The 25136-nt window shown below is 40.4% G+C and overlaps 1 protein-coding gene across 3 annotated transcripts in view; it reads right to left on the bottom strand.

Moving 5' to 3' along the window:
* Positions 1-448: 448 nt before the first annotated feature.
* Positions 449-25136, bottom strand: part of GRM5 (glutamate metabotropic receptor 5) — a 531669-nt gene continuing 506981 nt past the window's right edge. For 2 of the 3 annotated variants that reach the window (XM_036861058.1, XM_036861059.1), the window contains exon 9: positions 449-5321. In XM_036861058.1, the coding sequence (XP_036716953.1) occupies positions 4424-5321 (898 nt within the window). In that variant the 3' untranslated portion in view covers positions 449-4423. Of the gene's footprint in view, positions 5322-20758; positions 20855-25136 lie in introns of all 3 variants that reach the window. The other variant, XM_036861062.1, reaches the window with a different exon arrangement.

Below are 25136 nucleotides of genomic sequence, written 5' to 3'. Positions count from 1 at the left end.
TATACAGACACATACACATATATATACACACATGTGCATAATCTATATTATTTTTGTGACGTTACATCTATCAACACAGATAATTGTGGAACTATACCTATAATTTGTATTAGTATTTCCAGATACAGAAAGAACTTATATTCCCTACATGCTTCCTTGTTTTAATATAACTATTTATTTATGTCTTAAAAGGTATTTGTAGGTGCCTCTGGGGACAGCATCTCTGGTTGGTTTGTGGTTGGTTTATATTTTCATTTTAATCTGTTGTCCACAGGCTGCTTTGTAAACCCCATAACTCGAATGTGTAGATCATTCAGAATTTAAGATGAATTAATAGTATGGCTCTTTGGGTCATAGAAAACGCTATTAAGACAACAATCTAAACATTTAAGGGGAAGAATCTTAAAGTCATATCATAGTTTCTTTTTTTAATATATTTCAAAAAGTAACTGACTTCACAAACACCAGCTCTAACATGATTTAGACAACTGAGAAACAGGCAAGTGTATTTTAAAATACTAAAATAAAACACATTTATACAAGTACAAAGCAAAACAATGCTGATAAAAATGTTAAACTTTATGAAAAAAAATCATTTGCAATTCACATCAAAATAATTTAACATTCTCTATCGTTTTAATAGCACAAGCTGCAACAACAGAAAAAAAGACAGATATGCGCACATCATTTTAAAACCAAATCAGTTAAAGTGCAGAAAAAAGTAAGTACAAGCACTTGTAGCCCACACAAATCTTTTAGGATTGGCACCATCTCTCTAAAACATCTATATTCTATATAGATTTCTAATTACAACACCACCAGCAGCTGCCATTGAATTCTAGAAATACACACAATATACATAGTATATTTGTTCACATTGGGAAGATCAGTGAAATTCAGCCAACTATTTTATACATGCCTCGTTCTTCAACAGATAGTAGAGCATCTGCCAGGCCTCAGACCCTCTTTAAAGTGAATTCCGACTTATCTTTATGCTTTTCACTGATCTGTATTTTTTCACAGTATAAAATTGTAAATGGTAACTATAGAGATTCTGACAGCTTGAGGGTTATTAATAAGCTGTGGCTAAATGTGAACTCAGGTAATACCTTTGAAGTCTCCAAAACATGTACATTTTGCCGGGAGACTAGCACAGGAAATGTTTTTTTCCTTAAAAAGTGTTTAATTCCTGGTTTGGAAGTCACAGAACTGCAGCAGAGCCATTATACAATTCATGGACAGTCAGAAATAGCTCCTAGTCTTCCTGATTACATGCTGGTAACAGCAGAAACTTGGGAAAGACTGTTACTAACAAGGATTAGCACATTGGGGGGTTTCTTTTTTTTCTTTGCTTCAATCAAATCTCATACCGTTTTCCTTTCCACACTCCCTTTCTGTTCCCCACCCCTACCCCAGAGAGATGGTTCTGGTTCTTCCCAATGCAGATGCAGTCTTCTCAGGCTGCCACCACTCTTTCCCACAACAGAAGAAGGGTGGACTTCTTAGATAGTCCGTATAATTTGATCAAACCAGGTCTTCTTTTTTTCATTCTGGGACCAAACTGTCCTTTAGGGTCACTTTTCTGAAACTTAGCATTCCACTGTACTTTCCCCTTCCTTTTAGTCATGCTGGTCCTGACTGAATTATCACTGGGCACCAGGAACAGACTGTTTTCAAGGAAATTCAATGAAAATAGGTACTCAAATGAATTGTGAAGTTCATATCCTAGCCCTAGAATGAATATTCAGTTCTCTTTGTATTGTAGATTTATTACTTGGAACCTGGTATTAGAATTGGCAAAGAGACAGTTAGCATCATTCCAAAATAAAAGATCCCAAGAATGCATTACTAATGATATTATATATTATACAATGGATTGAATGAAGTGACAAAGGGTTATATAAATACACAGAAAAATACATCTTGTTCTCCTCTAATTGGATAAATTATTTTTCTTATTACAGTTGACTATTATTTCATATGGAATTATCAGATGGCAATTTATTTGCATTAAATTTTAATTTCTAATGGATTTTCTCACAAGGTAGTGTACTTTTAAAAGAAATATGTTACTGAACAATTAGAAAGGAATTTGATCATGGAGAAAGTTTTAAAAATGTTCTTCTGTTGGTCAACACAGTGAAACTTGTACTTAAGAATACAATGGAAACCAACGTAAGTGTTTTATGAAACAAAATTTTAAACTCAGATAGAGCATACTTAGAAAGGTTTCGATACCTAAGACATAAAGACAGTAATCCCCAGGTGAATGCCACCCTTTTGATGAGAATCCAGGGATATTAATACTCAAAATATTTACATTTGTTTTTAAAGTAGAGGCAGACATTTGCTTTCAATGAAACCATAAAACTTAGCTAGATTCACTGTTTCAAGAGTCTTATTATAATATTTGGGATTGAGGGGCTCTGATGATTGCTATTTTAAATTGTCATGGAGGTCTGATTTAAAACATTTTATATTTTAGTAAATTAATGTTAGCTTTTAATATTTTATATTGGGAGATTTGATTTAAATAATTTAATATAAGAACAGTTATCAGGCGAGTAAAGTGGAGCACTATATTTATTATAACTTTTAAAAGTGGGGGAATGATAAATTACGTTAATGGATATATTTCCATTTCTCAATTCCTTTTTTAAGTAGATGTGAGATAAAAATACTTACCAAAATAAGGATATTGAGCTAAGGAAAAAGGTTTTTATTATCTTTCTCTCTGCTAAAAATATACTTCTGCCTCAGAGCAAATCTTTTTCATAAGGCTATCTTTAGTATAAGGCTGGGTCAACTGGATTTAAATTTACAGGACACCTCCTCCTTTTATTACTATCCTTATTTAAAAATCAAAAACATTTGGCACCTGAGGATAGCTGTAATGGGAGGAAGAAAGAGATGACAGTGGATGCAGGTCTTGAGCTATGAATTCTACCTGTATCAGCCTATCAAAGCACAGGTATTTCTATTATAACTTTAAATCTCTTTTCTTCAGTTTTTAAAAAGTGACAGTATGAAGTGCACAAAATTATATTAATAATTATTTTAAAAAGGAAAATATTCATAATTGCTTTGCCTCTTTTTGGAATGGCTAAGAAAGATTGTGTGGTTTATATTCGTTAAGGTTCCTCTGTTTTAGTTTTCTGTATTGCTCTGAAAAATCTACATTTGTCATAGTTCATAGCTGCCCTGTTTAAGCAGCCAAGAAAAGTTAAAATCACTGCTCACTGGCATAGCTAAATCTCTGCTACGCCGACTTGACACAGTTTAAAATTTCCAGTGTATTAAGATCGTGTTAATTTTTTGAACAGTCCCTCCAATCATGACAATGTCTTCATTGGGTCTATGGACCGTTCTTCCAGTGGTGGGACTTGAAAAGAACAGAGGAGCTCTTTGTGCATCAGGTTTTCAAAAGAAAGGAATGAAGAAGCCCAAATGCGTACTTTAAATATTTTAGCTGGCAATGCATTCATAATGAGGAGTGGCCACATTTCATGAAAGAGATAGCCAAGCTGGAGCTCAAGAATTATTATTATTATAAAGAGAATTTCCAGCTACACAACGCACCCCAGTGAGGGAATTACAAACAGTATTCCAGAAACTATTTTTTGCTTACTTCCAGTATTGATTGGCAACATGGTGAAATAGTCAAGAAATCTTCCACTGGTTTTCTTGGTTAATGGAGGTGAATTGAAATAACTAGGTGGAATCCAAGATGCAGGCGTTTGGAAGAGGATGTCACAACCAAATTGGAGAGGAAAGTCTGGTAAAAGCCCTACATACATCAGCACAGCCCTCTTCATACAGTTGTGTGTTGTGTATGGGACACACTCACATCAAGGCCTCAGTAAATACTGGGCCCAAGTACTGCTTTCCAAGGTCTTTAAAGGAAAGAAAAAACGAAAAAAAAAAAAAAAAAAAAAAAAAAAAGAGGAAGAGAAAAGTTGACGTTTTGGTCCCAGATTTTGAGTTTGTTAGAAAATGTACATTCATGTTTGGTGAATCAAAGAATCTTCTGGGAAAAGAATGAAAGTAAACAAACAAAACATTTTTTTTACAGTTGCTTATTAACTATGCCTTTTCCCCTCCATTACGCTGTTTCACACTCATTGCTTCCCTAGAGCAAAGCACTTAGTATGTAACTGTTTCAACAGACTCCTTGTCAGCCCTCAAAAACAGAAGCAGTGTTTCTTAAAAGCCCATGTTTTCTAAGGCCACTAGAAGAAGATCTGCCAAAAAATTTGTAGTTGGTGTCTTCGTCGGTTGATGTTAAATAGCACTATTAATCTCTTGTTTCCATTACAGGTGTACTTGGCGTCTTCCACCTCGGGTCTTAATCAGGCGACTGTGTCTGTGGGAACACCGGAGGTCTCGGCTCCGTTTGGGAACCCAGCGTGGTTTCCAAGGACATTCACAAGGACGAGGAGCTCTGAGTGTAATCTCTTATGATAAGTGTGTCGTATTTGGGAGACGATGGGATACAGAGGGCGGACTCGGACACTGGCGAGTTGGGAGTGGTACTCCCCGAGTCCACCGAGTCTCTGAAGGGGGACGGCGGGGTGAGAGCCACCAGCTCCTCCAGGTCCGGCTTGCCGGCCGCAGCCTCGGGCCCGGCCGCCGGGGGCTCCCGGGCAGCGCCCCCAGCCGGCGGGGCCGCGGCCGCGGGCTGCGCGCCGCCGGTGATCTCAATGGCGGGCAGTGGCTGGATCTCGGCGAACGTGGTCATGGTGGTGGGCAGCTGGATCTCTTTGGGGATCAGGTAGGACGAGCAGAGCGGGGCGCCCGCGCCGGGGCCGGGAGAGGCGGTGGACAGCATCATGGAGTTGAGCTCGCTGATGTTGGCCGTGAAGCGGGTCACCACGCTGCTGATCTGCTCCATGAGCGAGCCCTGAGACGAGCTGCTGCGCGCCGCGGGCTCCGAGTGCAGCGACGGCAAGTCGTCGTCCGTGCGGCCGGCCGAGCCCGCGCGCTGGCTCAGCGTGCTGATGGGCGACGGCGAGCGCGGCCGCGCCGGCGCGGGGAAGTGCTCCTCGGCCTCCACCACGTCGTACAAAGCCTTGGGGCCGGCGTCCGGGGGCTCGGGCCCGCCGCCTACCGCGCCTGCGCCGCCCGCGCCCGCGCCGCCGCCCGCACCGCCCGCGCCGCCCGCGCACAGGCCGCGGCTCTCAGTGCTCTTGGGGAAGGGCTTGATGACGGCCGTCTGGTTGGGGTTCTCTTTCTTGTTGATGTGGATGGACAGCCGCTGCCACAGGTGCTGCCCCCGGCTACTCTTCTCGTTCTGCGCCCACGTGACAGATTTTCCATTGGAGCTGCGGAGAGAAGGGAGACAAGAGGTGACTCCGCGAGGCCCCGGACGGGAGGGCTTCCCCGGTGGTGGGCGGCCGTGGGACTCGGACTGGGGAGGACTTTTCTTGTTTTCCCAGGAAATAAGGCATCAAAGGACACCAGGGAAAGAGATCTTGGACGTGGCTTTTGCTTGCTTGAGTGAAAGGCTGCTTTCTTGTATCTGGTCTTCCGTTCATCATGACCACGGAAGTGTGTCAAAGGGGATATTAGTGTGGATAAAGGGCTGTGTATGGGGATTCTGCAGTAGTTCTGAGACCACCCGTGAGTGCAACAGCTGGTTAGGCTGCAAACCTAGAAGCGAGGGCTTGCAGTATTGCGGTTGTGTGCAGACGTGCCCGGGACAGGGCACGGGCTTCCCGAAGTTGGTAGCCTCTGAAAGGAAATAGAACTAGGACCTCAGCTCAACCCAGTGATCAGAGGGCAGGGAAGGGGTAGGAGTCAGGGGTTACCAGGAAGTAGATAGTGGTTCCAATTCAGTTTTTATTCTGCACGCCCATGGTTGGTGCATTTAACTAGGGATTTCTGTAAGAACTCCTGGCTTTGAACATGTTTGTACTTAGTCTGGCTTATCTGGTGGAAGATACAAATTCAGTGAACACATACACTAATTTGTAATTAATTAGAACTTTTCTACTTGGTAGAAATTTCCTCACGCATTTATTTGAAGGCCTAAAACTTGAATAACAATTCTGTGAGAGAGCATGCAGTATTATTGCTTTTGGCACCTAGCGTATAGTTTCGAATTAGGGTCTCGATGAGTGTTGTCTGACTGACATGGTTTCTTAGGACCTTTCTCCCTCTTCTTTTTCCCAAGTAGTCCTTTTTCGTCTCCACTCTGGGAACTGAAATCTGCTTTGGTGAAGAAAGCCTCTAATGAGGCTGATGCCTCAGCCTCAGAGCCTGACTGTGCCTTCCTTACCTGGAACTACAAACTCTCTATCGAGAGCCTCACCTATGGTCAGGTGATGTGCTCTGACCTTCAGGGATGTTATATGGAGAGATCCTCATGTGATTTCCCACAAAGCAATACAAGATCTCTGTAGCTAGGGGTTCTGTTACATCCAGACAGCTCTGTTCTAGGTGCTGTGACCAAGAGATAGCCTTGGGCAGTCTCTGAAGGAAGGCTTTGACCACCCAATTTTATCATCTCAGCTGGTGGTTATTAAACTTAATTGTGCATAGGACTCACCTGGGGTATTTGTCAAATAACCGGGTGAACCCCAGGAGATTCTGATTGTCCAGATTGGGTTCCACGGATCTATGCATTTTACAAGCACTCTGCCCCCTGCTCCGTAAAGTGATTCTGCAGCAGGTGTTTCACAAACTGAGAAGTTCTAACAAGAAGTTATCCTTTCTTTCTGGGTTCCCATTGCTCCCTTGGCCTCCTTGCTGGAGGGCTGACCTGCCTTTAGCAGACAAGGGACTGAATTGTGTTTGGAGCCCACCTGCCTTGGGACTGCAAACTGCAACTTCGAGATTCTCTTTTGCTTGAGACGTCCACTGCCTTAATAAGGGACCACTGTTTCTGCAGCCCCTATAACAACATGCTTCCTGCCTCTTTCCCACACTGCTTCCCATGTCTTCATCTGTCCCCTTCCACTTTGTGGTCTTCCTTTCTCTGCTCCTTGCACTGAAATCTCATTCCATTTAATATACCCAGTGTCTTGCAACCTGTTGTCCTTCAAAATTCTTGAATGTGAAATGTCCTCCACCCTCACCCCTTTTCCTGCAAATAATGAACAAATTATTTCCAAGTTTGGAGGTTGCTGTGCATTCCCAGCACAGCAGAAGGGACCCTGCCAACCTGTTAACTTCCTTTCCAGAGAGTTTCAGGGTTTGTTCTTATGTTTTTGCATTAACCTGACCTGCCACCCTTTATGTTTTCAGTGCATTACTTTTCTTTTTCCCAAGTGTCCACTAACTTCTGGAACATGGCACAGAAGAAATGGGCCAGATGATTTGATTGGGAGGATGGTTGCCAACATCCCCATTTCTCTCCTACTGGCAAGATAAGAAACAGACATGTCCGGAGGGACAATTCGTTTTTCAGGTAGCTGAGGCCACTTTTGACACAAAGCATGGGCTAGAAGCTAGAAGTATAACTGGATTCATTCTACCAAGCTCTAGGAAAGTTCTTGCTCCCAGCACAGAGAGGTTTTGATGGAACATAACTTTAACAGTGACAGTCATTGGAATCACATGTAGCCGGGCTCCAAAACATGATAGCAGATTGAAAAACCTTTGGGTTTTCAGTGTGGCAGAAGGAAACTGTCCTAACCAAACAATCTGTACAAAGTACTGCCATCTTTCCTGGCCATGTCTTTACTCACAGTGTCACAGGGTCTATGGCCACTTGGGAGAGAGAGCACCAGACAATCTGAATAACAATGGAAATGGACACAGGACACACCAGAGCCATGGAGTCCAAATCTGAGCACTTCATTTCATTTCTTGGGTCATGGAATATTTTTTTCTCCAAAGCAAATGGAGATTCTTAAGAAAAAACTGACCTACAACAGACGTTAGTCTGTTTATGAGTAGAATGTAGTTTCTATGAAGACAGAGACCTTATCTACCTTATTCACTGGCACACAGCAAGATCTTAATAAGCATTTGATGGATGAATAAGATTCTTAAGGCAACAGGCCTGTTGTGTGGTGTATGGAAAGTGCAATGAACAAAGGATCCTAAAATCTGTATTCTAATCCTGGATCTGCCATTCTGGATGCTTGGAAAATAATAATCTCCTTAAGCCTCAGTAAAAAAAGCAGATAGTATATCATTTGGTGAAGATTGTTGTGAGGAGATTAAATGAGACAATGAAAGTGAAAGGTTCTGGTAAGGAGAAGGTATCTAAGATGTTATTTTTTGCATTCTGTGTGAATACTAAGCTTCAAGAAACAAAAATAACATATTACAGTCGGCCCTCTGCAGTTTCGCATCTGCGGATGCAACTCAAAGCAGTCAGGTCTAATGTTGGTTGAATCTGCGGATGCGAAACCTGAGGATACTGAGGACCGACTGTATTCATTGTACTATGCCGTTTATGTAAGGGATTTGAGCAGCTTGGACTTTGGTCTCTGCTGGGGCTCCTGGAATTAATACCCAGGGGATACGAAGGGCCGACTGTACCCAATGCTGTTTTGAGCTCTGGTTGAGGAGCAGAGAATTCAGTGCAAAGTAAATATTTATGGTAAGGCCATAACATACTTCTGGTTGTTCCTTCTTACCCTGACCGATTGTACCCAGCTTTGGAGTTACAGAGGGTTTTATCTGCGATGTGTCTTTTCTCTTATTCCGCTTCCAAAGTTTACTTCTTCCTGCTCTTTCATTGAGCTGCCTCCTCTGCCTTTTCCTTCTTTTTTACCTAAGTACTTCCTATCTTTTTTTTTTTTTTTTGACTTCACCTTAATTGCTTTTTCTTGAAGGAAGCTTTCCTGACCCCTCTCCTGACTGGGTTAGATTCCCATTGTCCCTGCCACAGGCACTGAATAACTCTTTGTTGTATGTCCATCTCATCTGCTGGATGGAATGTTTTGAAGGCAGAGACAGAAGTTTCTTCATTTCCTGTTATATCCACAATACCCAGTGCATTGCCTGCTCAATAATATTTTTTGGCTAATAATTGAGTGGATAAATGCATTCCATTTTTAAAAATTCATACTAATTACTTTTGTTAGAATTAAGTTTTAAAAATAATTCAATATTAATGAAATTTTTTTGTCTTGAGGATCCATCTACTTCTTATATAACTCAGTGTAATCATTAGTACTCAGTGTGCACTGAAAAGGATGTATGAAAAGGTATTTCATAAACTAAGTACAACAAGACAGATCTTGATATCTATCATGAAAATCACAAAGGAAGTGTTGATTTCTTGTTTGTAGTTCATATATATCTGTTTTAGTGAAACTTCTCAGTGATGACAGTTTATTGAGGCAGTACCAGTAGGGGACCCAGAATGTGCCTCCAAGATCTGGCCTTGATTGATGTTGGGCAAGTCACTTAATACCTTTGAACCTCTGTGCTTATTGGTAAAAAATAGAAGAAGTGAACCACCCTTCCTCACCTCATGTGATTTCTGGGAGGAACCAAAAGAGTAATATACATTAGGGTGCTTTATAAAGCATAGCACCTCTGCAAGGGGTTATCACCATCAAACTTTCCATTCAATGGAGGTAAAATGTTGTTTATTAGTATTTAGGCTGATAATTTTTTTTTTTTTTAAACATCAGGATTATACATTTGTCCTAGGGCCTGAGGTAAGAAAAAGGAACAAACTTTTCCTTACCTGTCTACAGCACTTCACCTTCCCCAGCTAATATTTTGGGCATTAGAAAAGGAGGAAGAGGAAAGAAGATTGGAGGGAGAGACAGAACCAGTGGTCTGCTACATCTGGGAAGGAGGACAAACTGGCCAAACAAAAGAGAAGAAAACAACACAAAAACCTTGTTCTTTGCAGGCACCAGTTAGCCCTTTTGCCTTATATAATACTATGTAGTCTAATGTTCTCATTTTTATGATGATTTGCTCTTTATTTCTGGAAAAACAAAAACAACAAAATTAAGCCTTTCAGTAAGAAAGAGGGTTATTAGAGGGTTAGGTTTTTTTGTTTGTTTGCTTTTTGTTTATATTTTGGGTTTGCCAAAACGACACCTTCTACCTTTATTCTCAGAAGTTTGTTCTCCCTCTTTTCTCCCATGTGGGACACTTAACTAACTTATTCATTTCAAGCAGGCTCCAAATGTCAGCTCAACGACCTCTCCCAATTTCTCTACTCATCTGCCAAAACCTGCAGGCATTAGGGCATACTGCCATGGCACACCATCATTAGGAAGCAAATGTTAATAAAGAGAGAGTTTGACTGTCAAAAAAATCCAGGAATTTAGAATTTTTGTGTTCATTTTAAATGGCTGTTGAATGATCTGTGTGATTTTATTCCCTCAGAACTCATTTAGGGTTTTATTAATGGCATATAAGCAATTAAAATTCTCAGAATATTTCACTAAATTAAAAAAAAAAGTAGGTCCGTATCCTCCTTTTGTTACATTACATTGTTTATTAATACTTTCCTAAGTTGCGTAGTTTCAGGGCATAAGAAAAATCAAATGTATCCTCTGAAAATCAAAAAATTATTTTTATGAAAAAATTATCTTCATTACTAAACCTCTCTTTTTTGTGATTTTGAGTTCAGGGGTAGCCAGGAGAGAGGTATAGTAAGGTTATGAGCTTCCTAATACAAAAACGTATTTAAAAAATACAAAAACCTTGTAACATCATTAGCAAATATGTCTTTGGAATGACATCAGACAATATTAGGTCAATAAAATAATTTTATGAATTAAGAATATTAGAAGCAGAAAATTTGCAATTTCAGTTCCATTTTCTGCACATTTTCTTAAACTTTTATTTTTAATTTAAAAATTTTTTTAACATCTTTATTGGAGTATAATTGTTTTAGAGGGGTGTGTTAGTTTCTGCTTTATCTTAAACTTTTATAAATCAATCTGTTTTGCTTTCAGTAATTTGTTTTGAACTACAAAATATGGAAATATAGTTTTAAAAAATACTGAGGAATCTGATATCGTTTATATTCAGACATTCTAAATTAGGTGGGAGAATTTCTTTCTGAGCCTTGCCTAAAACCTGACATCTTGATTGTGACAATTACACTGAAAAACACACCGTAATATATAAGAAAATGGCAGAATCATCTATATAAATTTACCCAGTTATAGCATAAATGGATGTAAATAGCTATTTTGCTGTCAAAAACAATTTAAATGGCCAGGATGATGTATGCATTAGAGATGCACATATAGAGAAAAACACTTGGGTAAATGGAAATGAAGTCAAGGACTAAATTACCTGGTAGAGACATAATAATCAAAGCAATACCACCTGTTTTCCTAGTGCTTTATAAAGCACTTTTAGGAACACTGATCGTCAGAGGTTGATAGGCTCAAAGTGTTTATCCTCCTTCCAAAAATGAGAAAACCGAGACTCAGAATAGGTGATTTACCCAGGGTTACACAGAAAATGACAAAGCGGGGACTAATACCATGTCATGATTTTCAATTCCATTTTCCATGACAGTACACTGTCCATATTTGTTTTTTGAACTGAGCTCTCCTTATTCCATGGCAGAGAGCCTCAGATGTTACCTGTGATGGTATGTGTGTTTAAGTAGATAAGTTAGTAGTAATTTGATTTGTATTCTGTCTTACTCACCCTGTATTGCTTTACTTCTTAATCTTGACACTGCAATATATTTTGCAGTCTCAAGAAAACACCCTGCATCTCTCTTTGGTTGCTAACTCAAATAGCACAGGTTGATTGAGCACCTATATTTGTCAAGGATAATGATTGGATGCCTTGATGATGAAGGCACTTGAAGCTTACAGCCATATACATTAATATTATAAGGCAGTTTCAGCCTTTTTTTTTCATGTTGTGATTCAACAGAAGACAGTTGTCCTGTGTATAGCACGCTTATTTTCTCTCTGACTTATTTTGGAATACCAGTAAATGAGAGTGGTGTAATTTCAGGGATAATCTTAAATCTGCACTATTTTGAAAATTTTGGTATTTCAACTAATATTGGTAGTAAGTGATTTGTGGTACCTTTGCCAATGATTTTGATTCATCAGTGCTTTTTGATATTGCGGCTGAGAAGTTACTGATGTAAGAGACTTCCCTCAAAGAGGGTATAATTGATGTCAAGAGAAAATACTTACAGAAGAAGGCTAACAATATGAATTACAGTATTCTGATAGAGGTTGTTTTTCTTTTACCTAGGACCTTGAAATGAGGAAGCAGATGGCAGGAGGAAGGATGCTAAACATGAGGTGAGTGAGGGATGATGGAGCATGGGAACAAGCCGTCAGTTCGTTGAGTTCTTAGAGGGGACAGATCACAAGGGATTCAGAACTTCACAACAAGAAGAAATCATTTCTAGTGGGAGGGGGTTGGCCAGGGAATGTTGCCTGCCTACAGGAGACAGATTGCACCTAGGCCTTGAATAATTAGTAGGTTATGGCAAAATCCAAAAAAGAGTGCTAAGAATTGCTCTCCAGGAAGGATAGCAGTGACAGAAGTCCAGGAATCCACAAAGAATTTTCCAGGAAATAACCAGTAGTCCAGTTTGACTGTGTGGGTATAGAGTAAGAAGTTAAGGCATCAGAAGGTAGAGTTTAGACTTTTTTTGTCTGCTGTAAAAATTCTTCCTGGCCACCCCTGACCTACAAGAATCTTCTTTCTTCTATTGGATTGGCCAAAAAGTTCGTTCGGGTGTTCCGTAACACCTTAGAGAAAAACCCGAACGAACTTTTTGGCCAACCCAATACTTTCTTTTGCTATTTTAATAACTCATGAGTAATCAGCCTTGGACTTCTTATTAGTGTCTGGAATAAATGGGTGGTCTAATATGTTAGACCAGAAAGATGGTCTGATTATTAGATGCATATGTCATCTACATGCTTGATCAATCAATAAATGAATATATCAAGGAGTACCCATCGCTCTTCTGTGTTATTCTTCAGCTGTAAGAATTCTCTGTTGTTATTTAATATTTTATGCATTTGATCTTCTTTCTTGAGCTCAACAAAAACAGTTGAGCACAGGAACCATATATGCCATGATCTTCTTTAAACCTTCACCACAGCTTCATCCATTGACCTTATTCCTTGTCTGGCCCCAGTCCTGGTCCTACTTCAGGAAAACGTTCAAGACTAATTAATATTTAAGTTAATTAGTCCTTCAGGCAATGAGGAACCAAGAAGATTGACACAAGCAATAATGGTACCCAGAGTAGATTTAAGAGCTTGTTTTAATAGTGCAGGGATACAGTGCAAGATGCTAACAATTGTGGCCAAAATGAGGATGGAAAGGAACATACTGATATGAAAACCATTGTGAAAAAAAGACATTTGTCCTTGCGCTTTGGGTTTTTCTTGTTGGTATTAGAGGAATTCAGAGAAAGGGTTGCTCACGGGGGAAAGAAGTTTCAAGGAAGGATTTGCAAATAAAGTGGAGCTTACTGAGGCCTTAAAGCCTGGGGAGTGTTAAAATAACATGGATAAACACGATCCAGTTAATATACATCTTGCATATACGGCAAAGAAACTAATTCCATGTGTTTAACACTGTGAAACCCTTCCAACAACCCTGTGGTGGACTTTGACCTCTCTTTTAAGTAGCTGGAGCGGGAGTAGTGGCGGCATGCTTCTAAGATAATTCCCTCAGAGGACATCTCTTAGTAGGCATTTAGTCCCTAATAAAATCCTAGCGGGAGGAGAACCATTCAGCCCTATTTTAATTTGTCTTTGGTCTAACAGCAGCGGAGGCCTTTTCAGAATGTTCCATGTCCAATCAGGGTGGGTTATTAAAGTGCCTGATGGTCTAGGATTGCTGCTGCTTCCCCCAAGTTCTTATAAAGAGGAAGCATCTAACGAAGGGCATGCAGGAGCGTGTGCCAAGCAGAGGCAGTTTGTTGGATCATCACAGAGTTTTCTTTCTCAAATTAAGCTATTTCTTTCGATCCATAATTCAGTAAGCCAGACTCAAAACTAGACTCCTCATACTGAGATATAAGTTCTAGGTTTAGTTGAGGTGCTTCAACTAAGATTAGAAGATTTTTTTTCCAAAACAGGAAATGATTTTTTTTTTCCCCCAGCAATCACTATAATGCCCAGATTGCAAGTGGGTAAAGAAAGAACAAAAGAAGACACAGCTGTTTCGTGCCTATGGGCTGAAGCTGCCAGGAAGACTTTGTGGAAGAATCCAGCTTGATTTAAACCTTGAATAAAACATGGGATTGGGATTGATGGCAAAGGAGAGTCTTGGAATGATAGTAGCTCCCGTTTGAATAGAACTTTCTACTTCACAAGGTGTTTTCACCTGTATTATTATATTTGACCTTCACAACAGCTGTTTTGACATAGCACTTCTAATGACATATTTATAGGTCTGTTCCTGCACAAAACTTGGAACACTCCAAGGGCAGCACCTACATGCATCTCCTGTGCTTAGTATGGTACCTGATGCAGAGTAGGTGGGCTGGGAGTGTCAAGCAAATGAAGTAAATTCTTTCACCTTGAGTGATTGGTGTAGACAGGTATTATTAACCTGTATTATAGATGCAAAAACTGAGGTTTATGGAACTTAACTAAGTTGTCTAACTCAAATAAAAGGCAGAACAGTGCCTCAAATATGACCCTAAATCCAGATCACTGCCACCACGCAATATTGGCTCTGTGCTGAGGGGCAAGATACACACTGAACCAAAGGGCTGACAAGACATACCTTTGTGGAGCAGCAAGGGAAATGGCAACACCCAAGTTTGTGTCCATAAAATGACCTGATAATAAATTCCAAAGCTCTGTGTCAACAATCACCTGAACATTGCAGAGATGACTCCTGAGGGACTGTAGGATAAGAGAATGTCCCCGGAATTTTACAGTGGTTGCTGAAAAAATGATTTTTTTAGACAGAATATTCCTTTTGACCTTAGTTAAAGCACCTCAGCTAATGCATGTAACTTAAATCTGATGTATGAAGAGTACTCTGGTTTCGAGGCTTGAATCCTGATTGGACATCTACCACTAACATGCTTATTACATATACAAAGCTCCTCATTTAAGAAAGCAATTTTCTGGATTATTTTTTCTTATTGCATAAAATGGGCCATGCCACAGATGTGAGGCACTAAGTCAATTCCAGTTCCATTCCCTTTGGGTTGCTTCACGTGCTTCATGATGTATCTTTTCATTCCTTTCCTCCCTCCCTTATTCCCTCCCTCCCTCCCTCCTTCCTTCCTTCCTTGTATTACAGTAAGGACACTTAAAATGAGACCTACCCTCTTAAATTTTTTAGTGTACATTACAGTATTATCACTTCACACCTGTTAGGATAACTATTAAAAAAATCTCACAAAGGATAACAAGTGTTGGTGAGGATGTGGAGAAATTGGAACCCTTGTGCAAAATGCAAAATGTTGCAACATCTGTGGAAAACTGTATGGAAGTTCCTTAAAAAATTGAAAACAGACTGCCACCTGATCCAGCAATCCCACTGCTGGGTATATATCCAAAAAAAATTGAAATCAGGGTCTCAAGAGAGGTATTAGCACCCCCATGTTCATTGCAGCATTATTCATAGTAGCCTAACAACCTAAATGTCCATTGGTGGATAAATGGATAAAGAAAATGTGTCCCTTCTGAAGAGACATTTTTCCAAAGAAGACATACAGATGGCCATCAGGTGCATGAAAAGGTGCTCAACATCACTAATCATCAGGGAAATGCAAATCCAAATCCCAGTGAGATATCACATCATACCTGTTAGAATGGCTCTTATCAAAAAGAGAAGAAATAACAAGCGTTTGCAAGGATGTGGAGAAAAGGGGACCCTTGCACACTTTGGTGGGAATATAAATTGGTGCAGCCACTGTGGAAGACAGTTTGGAGGGTCCTCAAAAAGTTAAAAATCACACTGCCATATGAACCCAGCAATTCCAACGCTGGGTATTTATCCAAAGAAATGAAATCAATATCTTGAAAAGATATCTGTACCCTAATGTTCGTTGCAGCGTTATTTACAATAGCCAAGATATGGACGCAACCTGAGTCCATTGATGGACAAATGGATAAAGAAAACGTGGATAAAGAAAATATTGTTCAGCCTTGAAATAGAAGGAAATCCTGCTATTTGTGACAACGTGGATGAAACTTGAGGGCATTATATTAAGTTAAATAAGGCAGATAAAGACAAATACTATATGATCTCATATATACCATGGAAAGGAAAAATATCTTGCTTATAATGTTCTTGTGAGAACTTAATGTATAACATTTGTGAAGGGACTACCCCAGTATCTGATGCATAGTAATTACAGTAATGGAAGCAATTGTTATTATTAGTCTTACTTGTTTTAGAACATCTCTAAATATAAGTTATAACATTAATTTGAAGTTGACTTTGGGGAGGAGTGAAGAGAAGACTACTGCAGCCATCCTAACCTATGGCTCAGCGCCCAGCTGGCCTCTGCTGTGCTGCAAAGGCAGCCTCTTTCTCTTCTGTGGACTCTGAATTTTTATCATTATACAGTGTCCTTCTTTATCTTTCTTTATGGCCTTTGTTTTAAGGTCTATTTTGTCTGATACGAGTGTTGGGACCCTGCTTTTTTGTCATTTCTGTTTGCATGAGATGTCTTTTTTCCATCCCTTTGCTTTCAATCTGTGTGTGTCCTTTGCCCTGAAGTGGGTCTCTTGTAGGCAGCATATTGTAGGCTCTTGTATTTTTATCCGATCTGCCACTCTCTGTCTTTAGATTGAGCATTTTATGGACTCTGAATTGTATATAACTGTGTGCCTAGCTGTTTCTGAACACTCGATTCAGGTTTATTATTATTAGGTTTCTATTACTCTTAATTCTATTTGCACTGGCATAGGTTATTTTTTATGGTATTAAATGAGGAGTTAATCTGATAAATAATTGTTCTATGGGAGAGGGCTTCCATATTGCATTGCAGTGATCTGTTTTTCTGACTCTGTTTCCCAATAGACAATTGATTTTCAAGGGCATTAGTCTTGACTTGGTCATCCACTTATCTCCAGAGTCTTGTCAGTGCTTGGCTCATAGTAGGTGCTTAGTAAATGATCATTACATGGAGGAAGAAATAATTGAAGGAATGAGAGGCAAAAAAATCCTAACACAGATATCACATTTTGGGGTTACTTTCAAATCTGAGTTCCTTACTCATTTAATAATGACTATTATTACATCGCTGCTACTAGATTCCCTAAGGTGTTATTGTACAATTATATCCACTAAAATTAGATGCTGCATCTACTAGGTGAAAATCAGTTACTCAACTGACTAGGGGTTGATCTTTCACAAAGCTGATATCATGACGTAGCAACAGTAAAAATAACCCCCTACCACCCTCCTTCCTTCAAGCACTGAATGGGGGCTTTAGATCTGTATCATTCGATTAAGGGGGCCCTTTCTCAAAGAGAGACTGCGAGACTCAATGTCTGTGCCTCTCCTTCATGAGGTATAACATAAGCACATCAGAATGCAGATTCCAGGGAGCACTGGGGCGGAATCCCCCTGCTGAGACAGGCAATAGTAACATTCATTGTTGAGGATTTAGCCAATCCCGAGAGCGGACCATCTCCGTATGAACTCCCACGTAACAGGGCTTAGAGAATTTCTGGTTCTTAGAGCACCTCCCTGTTTAGGACACTCTCTCACTTCTCCTGCAATCAGGAAGACTCTGCTCTGAAACACACTTAGACTGTCCACTGTGAAAATATGAAAAGGTGACAAGTTCTGCTATAGTCAGGCAGAAAGAAAAAGAATGTTCACATAAAGGGAAAATGGCGACATAGTATTTCAGGAAGCTAGAGTGTTATGGATACATACAATGTTCCTTTTCCTTTCCAAGTGGGGGGGGGAGGGGGGAGATGTGAGGGGGTGTCTCTAAGGCCCTGCCAATGTTGCAGATAAGGTCATGCTGTTCTGCTGTGCTATGACTGCATGCCTTGTAAAACTCCTTCTCTCCTGCCAGGCAACGTGGCTCTGCAAGAATCTCCCCAGGCATGACTTCATAGGGTCTGGTCCATTCTGTAGTTTCATCATAGAAAACATAGGCAAATGAGATGCCGGGCGACACTCCTGGTTTTCTGTGGTTGTTGGAGCTTTCCTCAGCCCCTCCCTGGGACTGGTTGTTTGGTAATGGCCGCAGAATCGGCCCAGATGTTTGCAGAGTAAATATGATGCTTGACTGTGACTCTGGGAAGCAACTGGGAGGAGGAGTGGGAATGGATAAGAAGAGGGCCTTATCAGCTGGTACTAAAAGTATCTATGAAAGTCTCATACAGTTATTCTTTTTCCAGCCCTTCCATTCTATTCCAGAGCAAGCAAATTGGGATTAACTACTCTAACCCCTTATTTAGAAATAGTTTACATTGCAGTTGTCTCCTCTCTGATATCTTAATATCTTTGTCTTAATAGTCATTTTAAACTTATTTCTTTTGGATAAATATTTTGTGTGTGTATTCGTATAAACAAATAGAAGGACTCCTCCCATATATGCTTTCTCTCTCTTTGTCAATTTTTACTTGATGTTAAAGAAATGGAAAGAAAAAGTAGGAAGGGAAGATCATTTGTTCCTACTTAACTATGCTTATCTGTGAGGCTGAGGTGTTTGCTCCATCATAACGCTCTTAACTACAGCATACACTGTTCCTCTCTGCCTAGCAGGACATATCAGTGTAATAAGCCTTGCCATTACCTTGGCTATATTCAAACAAATGCTAAATGGTATCTTACTGTTGTAGGGAAACTTAGACCATTACAGTGTAGACACATTGAGTGGCTACCTTTGTAGAGCTGGACTTGACCCAAGGAAGCTGGGGTCCCCTTACTGTCTCCTGTCTCCTTCCTCCCCCCACCGCCCCCATTCTCAAACAAGACAGCCTTGAGCAAATCTAATCGCTAGGCTGATCAGATCTGAGAGTTCCAAGCACTGACTAAACTCTCTCAAGAATACCGCATGACGGAATTGAGACCTTATGTTTGCCACGAATAGCTTCACGTCATCTCCTACACAAGTGGATTATTTCAGAATATCGGTTTATGGACTGACTAAATCTGAATGACCTTGGAAACTTGTTACACTACAGATTCCTAGGTTGTGCTGCCCAAGATTTTGCCTTAGGATGTTTGATAGGCAGCCAAGTTTGCTATGTTTGGGAACTCCAGTCCGAGACAGTGCCTCAAATTACAAGTCACTTTGGACAGAACCCCTGCGCTCATTTGATGCAGTCATTTTCACCTTGTCCTGTCAACTCTGATGCTGTCTGAATGATTTTCAAGTAGAGGAATTGTGCCACTTAGTCATATCTGAATGGAAGGAAACTAGGAGCCCCAGTAGCAGTCTGTTGAGTTACCCGCCACAAAATGATCCACTGAGGCTTATCTTCCAGACACACTGAGATCCAAAGAAAGCTGTATAAAGGGATTGTGGGCATAAGACTATCAGATACACCAGTGTGCACACATATGTGCCTACACGTGTACACATGCTCTCACTGCCTTGTCTCTGGGAGCTGTGAACGAAGTCAGCCAAGCTCTTGACCAGGGCTGCTGTGAATGATGGCTCAGGCTGTACACTGCACAGTTCAGGGCATCATTTTCACAGACTGTGATGTGAACGGCCCCCAGAAGTTGTGCAGTGTCCTTGTAGAAAGTTAGACATTATTTTGAAAACCAGAAGGCACCCACTACTGTGGAATCAAGCAACGTTTGGAGGTGAACGTTCACGGGATTAGATTCTCTTCTTGCTCTGCAGCGGGATCTCAAGCTCTGCTCTCAGCACATGGGCACACATATGTACACACTGTACCTTCTGCACTTGCCCTTGCCTTTAATCCAGGCTGATTTGCGAGAGCTTCCCTCCCACACTTCAGTACCACAGATGGATTGGGAAATGCCACAGCAAATTAGAGGTGGGGAGTTAGTTCATGGGGGACAATGTCCCAACTTACGACTCCTCCAGCCTTCTGGAACTGTTTAATGCCAATCTTGGCCGTCTTTATCTCCAGAGCCCTTTTCTTGAAACCCAGTCCCATGCAATAAAGCACGTTTATTTCATGCAAACAAAGCTCAGTCGATGCTTATAGTTCCAGCTACCCCAGTTTCCTGGGCACAGCTTGGTTGGGAGGGCCTGGTATGACGGAACATGCACAGCGCAGTGACAGGGGGTGTTCACCACCAAACACAGAGAAGGAAGGGAGCTGCAAAGCTACGGTAGCTAGAGGAGGACTAGCTTTCCTGATTTCAGTTCATGAAAAGCCTCTGGCCTCTACAGTTCACTCGTTTGGCCTGGCATTTGCCCTTGGCCGTGAGATGACATTTCATTCAAAGTAAGTCAGGTTAATTCCCAGGCTTGTGGGATCAGGGCTGGAGTCTCCCCTCCACTGCAGGCCTTCCCTCAAAACCAGTCCTAGGCTTTTGCATTTGTTTTTGTTAAGCAATTGTACAGTCCTGAAATGTGAATTTCCTCCAATCTCTTCCACTTTGCAAACTCCACAGAAGCGTGTAACCACTCATTTAAAACCCACAGGAACACTGACTGTGAGCTAAGGCTTCAGACATGCAAAGCGCACAACCCTGGGGAACAGCAGCGTCCGGGACAGGAGGCTCCCATCACTTCACACGAGGGCGGCGTGGGTTTTTTGCAAATCAAACGCACGTAGAAACCCAGTGGTGGCCCAGGTTGGACGCACTGCATGGGAGGCGCGGTTGAGTGAGGACCCAGACCAGGGAGCCACCTGTTCCTGTAGCTTGCGTACATGTAGTTCACACCACCTCAGGCCACTCACAGTTTGCTTACCTGCTCATTGTTGCTCTCCCACCATTCCCCATACTCCCTTTGGGGGTGAAACACTCTATTTCCGACTTGTGCTGGGCCAGTCTCCTGTCTTTGTACCTGGTGAGCATGAACAAGGACAGGAGCAAACAGAAAGATGTGATTGTGTGCTTCACTGGCCGGGCTGAGGCAGAGCTGGGGCTGCAGAGGGTGGCCCCTCGCCCGCACAGGGCTCCTGCTTTCACTGCGGTGGCTGGCCTGTGATGCTATAGATGGTTGTGATGGTGTATCGATAACACTGGGGGGTAATTTGGTTACTCCTTGGTTGAGCCACATGTGATCTACCCTTTTACATTGCCTATTGATCACACTTAATAGTCAGTGGTAAAAAGGACGTAATTCATAGCATCTAAGAAAAAGATGAATATCAGTAAATTAGAATTTATTTAGTGTTTACCATATGCCAGGCCTGGTGCTGGAATTTGACCCAAATGTAGTCCTGGCAACAACTTGTGGCAGAGCCTCTGCTATTATTATATCCATTTTACTGAAGCAGACACCTAAGATTATAAGGATTAAGTAGATTGATCAAGGATTTTGGACATAGGAATCTAAGTTCAGAACCTACACTTTTAGCCATTATAATGTGTTTGCCTTCTAGTTTAAAAAGTCATTCTTATCATTAATGAACCTTCATTGAGTGGTACTATGTCTGAGCGTGATAGTAGAGACTGGTGATGCCCAAAGAGAAAAGAGACGTTCCTTGGATGTGAGAGGTTTACATAACCATTAAGCTGAAGTGTGACAGTCAGTATTGGGCTGCTTGCATTGTGGTGAGTGGCTTAAAACAGCTTTTATATCAGAGTTAGCAATTCACCACACCTGGAAGGTACTAGAAGTTTCATCTAAAATAAGTTATGAGATTTCCAAAATTTGTCTGCTACATTGTGCATCAAGATGAACCCTTATATTTGTATGACAGTTTTCAGAGCCAACATGCTTTCACAGAAATAATCTTTTTTTAATTCATCAGTTTAAGCCTGTGGGGTAATTAAAGAGGCATTGTTATCCCCATTTGCCAAATGAGGAAACTGAGACTTACTTAACTGACTTGACCAAAATCACAAGCCTAGTGAGTAGAGAATAATAGTAGAGGTTGCAAGCGTCCAAGACTCTTAAGGTTTATTATCTTTATTACATTTTCCCTTCTAAATCTGGAGCCTGATCTGGTGCCACTTCATCCATGTTCCTGGTATTCAGCAGGTAGTGATAAAGTGACTATCAGAAGACCTGTTTACCCTTGATATAGTCACTTTTTTAAAAAGTTTTCTTTTCCTGCTGTCTCAAAATTCATGTTAAATAAAACAAAAGGCAACAAAATTAAAATCATTATTTGTCCTGGGACAAAGGGCTTCCTCATAACTTTTTTCTCTTCTAAGATGTGAAAAGTATTTAGTATTCGAGTGAAAGTGAAATGGCTCATTCAATCCAGCAAAATGGATTACCTTCTTCAGTAAACATTAGTTGAGCATCTATTAAATTCTAGGCAATGGGCTTTGTCCTAGGGGTAGAGAGATAAGTAATCCTCAGGTCCTGCCTCATAGAGCTCACAGTCTCATGGGAGAAGGAAGGGGAGAAGACAGTATGTACACAGTAACTTTAGGTCTAAGCTATAAAGAAGAGAGGAAAAGAACTTAGAAGACTTTCTTTGAGAAGATAAAGCAACAGACCAAACCAGACTGAGCAGCTTTTATTTCACCAAAGAAAACACCTTGGAAGAGGATCCCTTGTGAAGTACCAATCATTGAAGGACATTCCACATTTCAATAGAAAGTATTTTGTATTTATTTGTGAATTGGGTTGCATAGTCAGAATGCTGCTCTAGAGCTTAAATTAAAAGAATATTAATATTAATAGAATAATAGAAGTATTCATGGTTCTTTACAAAGGGGTCCTTAAAAGTATTTTTGAATATCTTCTGTTAGGCTAATTTCCAGTTAATTTAAATTTTTTCATAGCTAATTTAGGACATCTACACTCTTCATGCCCCAAAGCTCTTCTTTCTGTCTCTATCTATGTCTCTCTGTCTGTCTCTCTCATGTACACACACACATACACACACACTCTGCCAGGTGCCCCTGCTTTTGAAACATCTTATTCTCTCATAACCCACTCTCTTTTGGTAAAAGATTTTACAAAACAAAATAAAAAAATACAAATCCCAACTTATTCCAATAAAGCAAGAGATACATTAGACTTATTTAGAACTTTCAAATAGTTCTTGTATTCAAGGTGAAAATGTCATTTACAGATTGGGAAGCTTATCTTTGCTTTTGGATGGGACCCTTCTTCCTGTCTATAACTATAATTACAGCTTAACTATGTTTACCAGATACTTAAATAAACCACATTTTCATTCATTCACTTATTCATTATTCCATTCACCATAATGTACTGTTTAAAGTAGCTAATGATGCTTTTATAGTCTCTGCTGCAGGTGTATAATTCTTTCCATTTGGGCTTATTTCAGAACTATAGAACTGTCAATTAAAATAGTTAAAGATTTTCAGAATTTATAGCTAATAAAATATCATTGAAAATTACTTCTCTTATATAATAAATTCATATATCTTTTAGGCACTTACTAAAGCAGAGATATACATACAGTTATGCACACATGTACACACATACTCTTGAGGTACTGTTTTACGTGCTTTACAAATATTAACTCAGTTTTCAAATAAAATGCTTTGTGATTATAGTCAAGGTCATAATAGAAATAATAATGATAACAGAATATTGAATGTTCCTGGTTCTTTTTGGTATATTATCTTCAATTCTTAAAGCTACCCTACAAAGTAGGTGCTATTATCCTTACTCCAAAGAGGCAGGCATTGAGGATCAGGGTCCGTAAGCCCAAGCTTACAAGGTTTATGAATGGGGAACCCAGTATTAGAAAATGTGCCTCTCTGACTCCAAAGCTCATCTTATTTCCATTCATCTTCCATATAAGTAACAGTGTCAGTAATTTTAGAAACAAAACTATGAAGACTTATTATTTACCTTTTCTCTTCTAGGCCCCATTTTGCAAATAAGTAGTAGAGTTAATAAGGATGGCCAGTGGAGGAGCTAGTGTAGGACTTTATATTGTGTTCCCTCATTTGGGTTCCTATAGATGCACTACATATGTCTAATTTACAGCATTTAAACGATTTACTGAATACTCCACATGCAAGGCACTGTGATAAGGAGCACGTGGATAGCTCTATGCCGTTGATAAGGTCATAGCCTGGAGTGGGAGGATGAAATGTAAGCAGATAATTTTTAAACAACGTGAGAAGTTTTATTATAGAAACGAATACAAGAAGGACTCCTAATCCATACTAGAATGGCAGGAAAAACTTCAGTGAGATATGATCCTAGGGTAAATCTTGAAAGATGAGTAGGAATGCAGTGTGAAAAGATGGGTAGGCAGGCAGAAGAAAAATCAAGAGCAAACAGCGTAGTATACATGGGGAAACAGTGCTTGGTATTTTTTACTGTAACCTAGGGTAAATAACACAAGGTAAAATGCACAGTGTGGATGGAGAGGCTAAGAAAAAAAATGTGGTCAGAGTTGACATTTAGATAAAATACTATAGACTTGAGGGAATGGAACTAGAGATAGAGCGACTCATTCTGTTGCAATAGTTCATGTGAGAACCCATAAGCTTACCCATAAGCGGTAAGTCACAGAAATGGGGCTAGAAACCAGACGTCTTACCTCCAGATATCATGCTCCTTATTAACGCCTCACCTTTTTCTTCATTTTATGCTGAAAAAACCCCCTTATCTAAATAATCTGATAACCCATTTGAGAGACTGAAAAGGTCACACATGAAAGTAGCCGTGTGTACTTAGTAGAGTTAGGCTTTGAGCACAATATAAACTTATTTTTTCAAAGGTCAAATTTGACTACACAGTGGCCGAGTGGAATAAATCACCCTCCAGGCCCCCACCATTTCTCTGATGGGAGTTTGCATATACCCAGGAATACACAGAAGTCTGAAGGCTGTGAAAGAGGCATCTCTGAGAAGAAGATCAGCGTTGATGTGTGGGAGACTGTGTGACAGCAGAAGACAGACAGGATGAAGTGGCAGGGTATTTCAGCCACTCTAAGGTGTTACAAAGAGAGCTGAAGGAAAGCCCAAGTCATCCTTTCAAGTCAAACTGGTCAAAGGAGAATTCTAGATGTAAGCAGAAGGGAAGTTCTCATGAGTGAATCTTCAGAGAGGAAGAGTAAGGCCAAATCTAGTTCATTATCACAAAGTAATCTTGCAAAGGAATTCCCCACTCCAGTCTCATTCTTCTGCCCTCTCTGTGCCCATACATAAGTAAACATATTAGAGCGGTTTACTACATG

This window comes from Balaenoptera musculus, chromosome 8 (assembly GCF_009873245.2).
Source record: "Balaenoptera musculus isolate JJ_BM4_2016_0621 chromosome 8, mBalMus1.pri.v3, whole genome shotgun sequence".
Lineage (NCBI taxonomy): Eukaryota > Metazoa > Chordata > Mammalia > Artiodactyla > Balaenopteridae > Balaenoptera > Balaenoptera musculus.
Note: the sequence above shows the minus strand (reverse complement) of the source record. Positions and strands in the feature narration are given on the sequence as shown.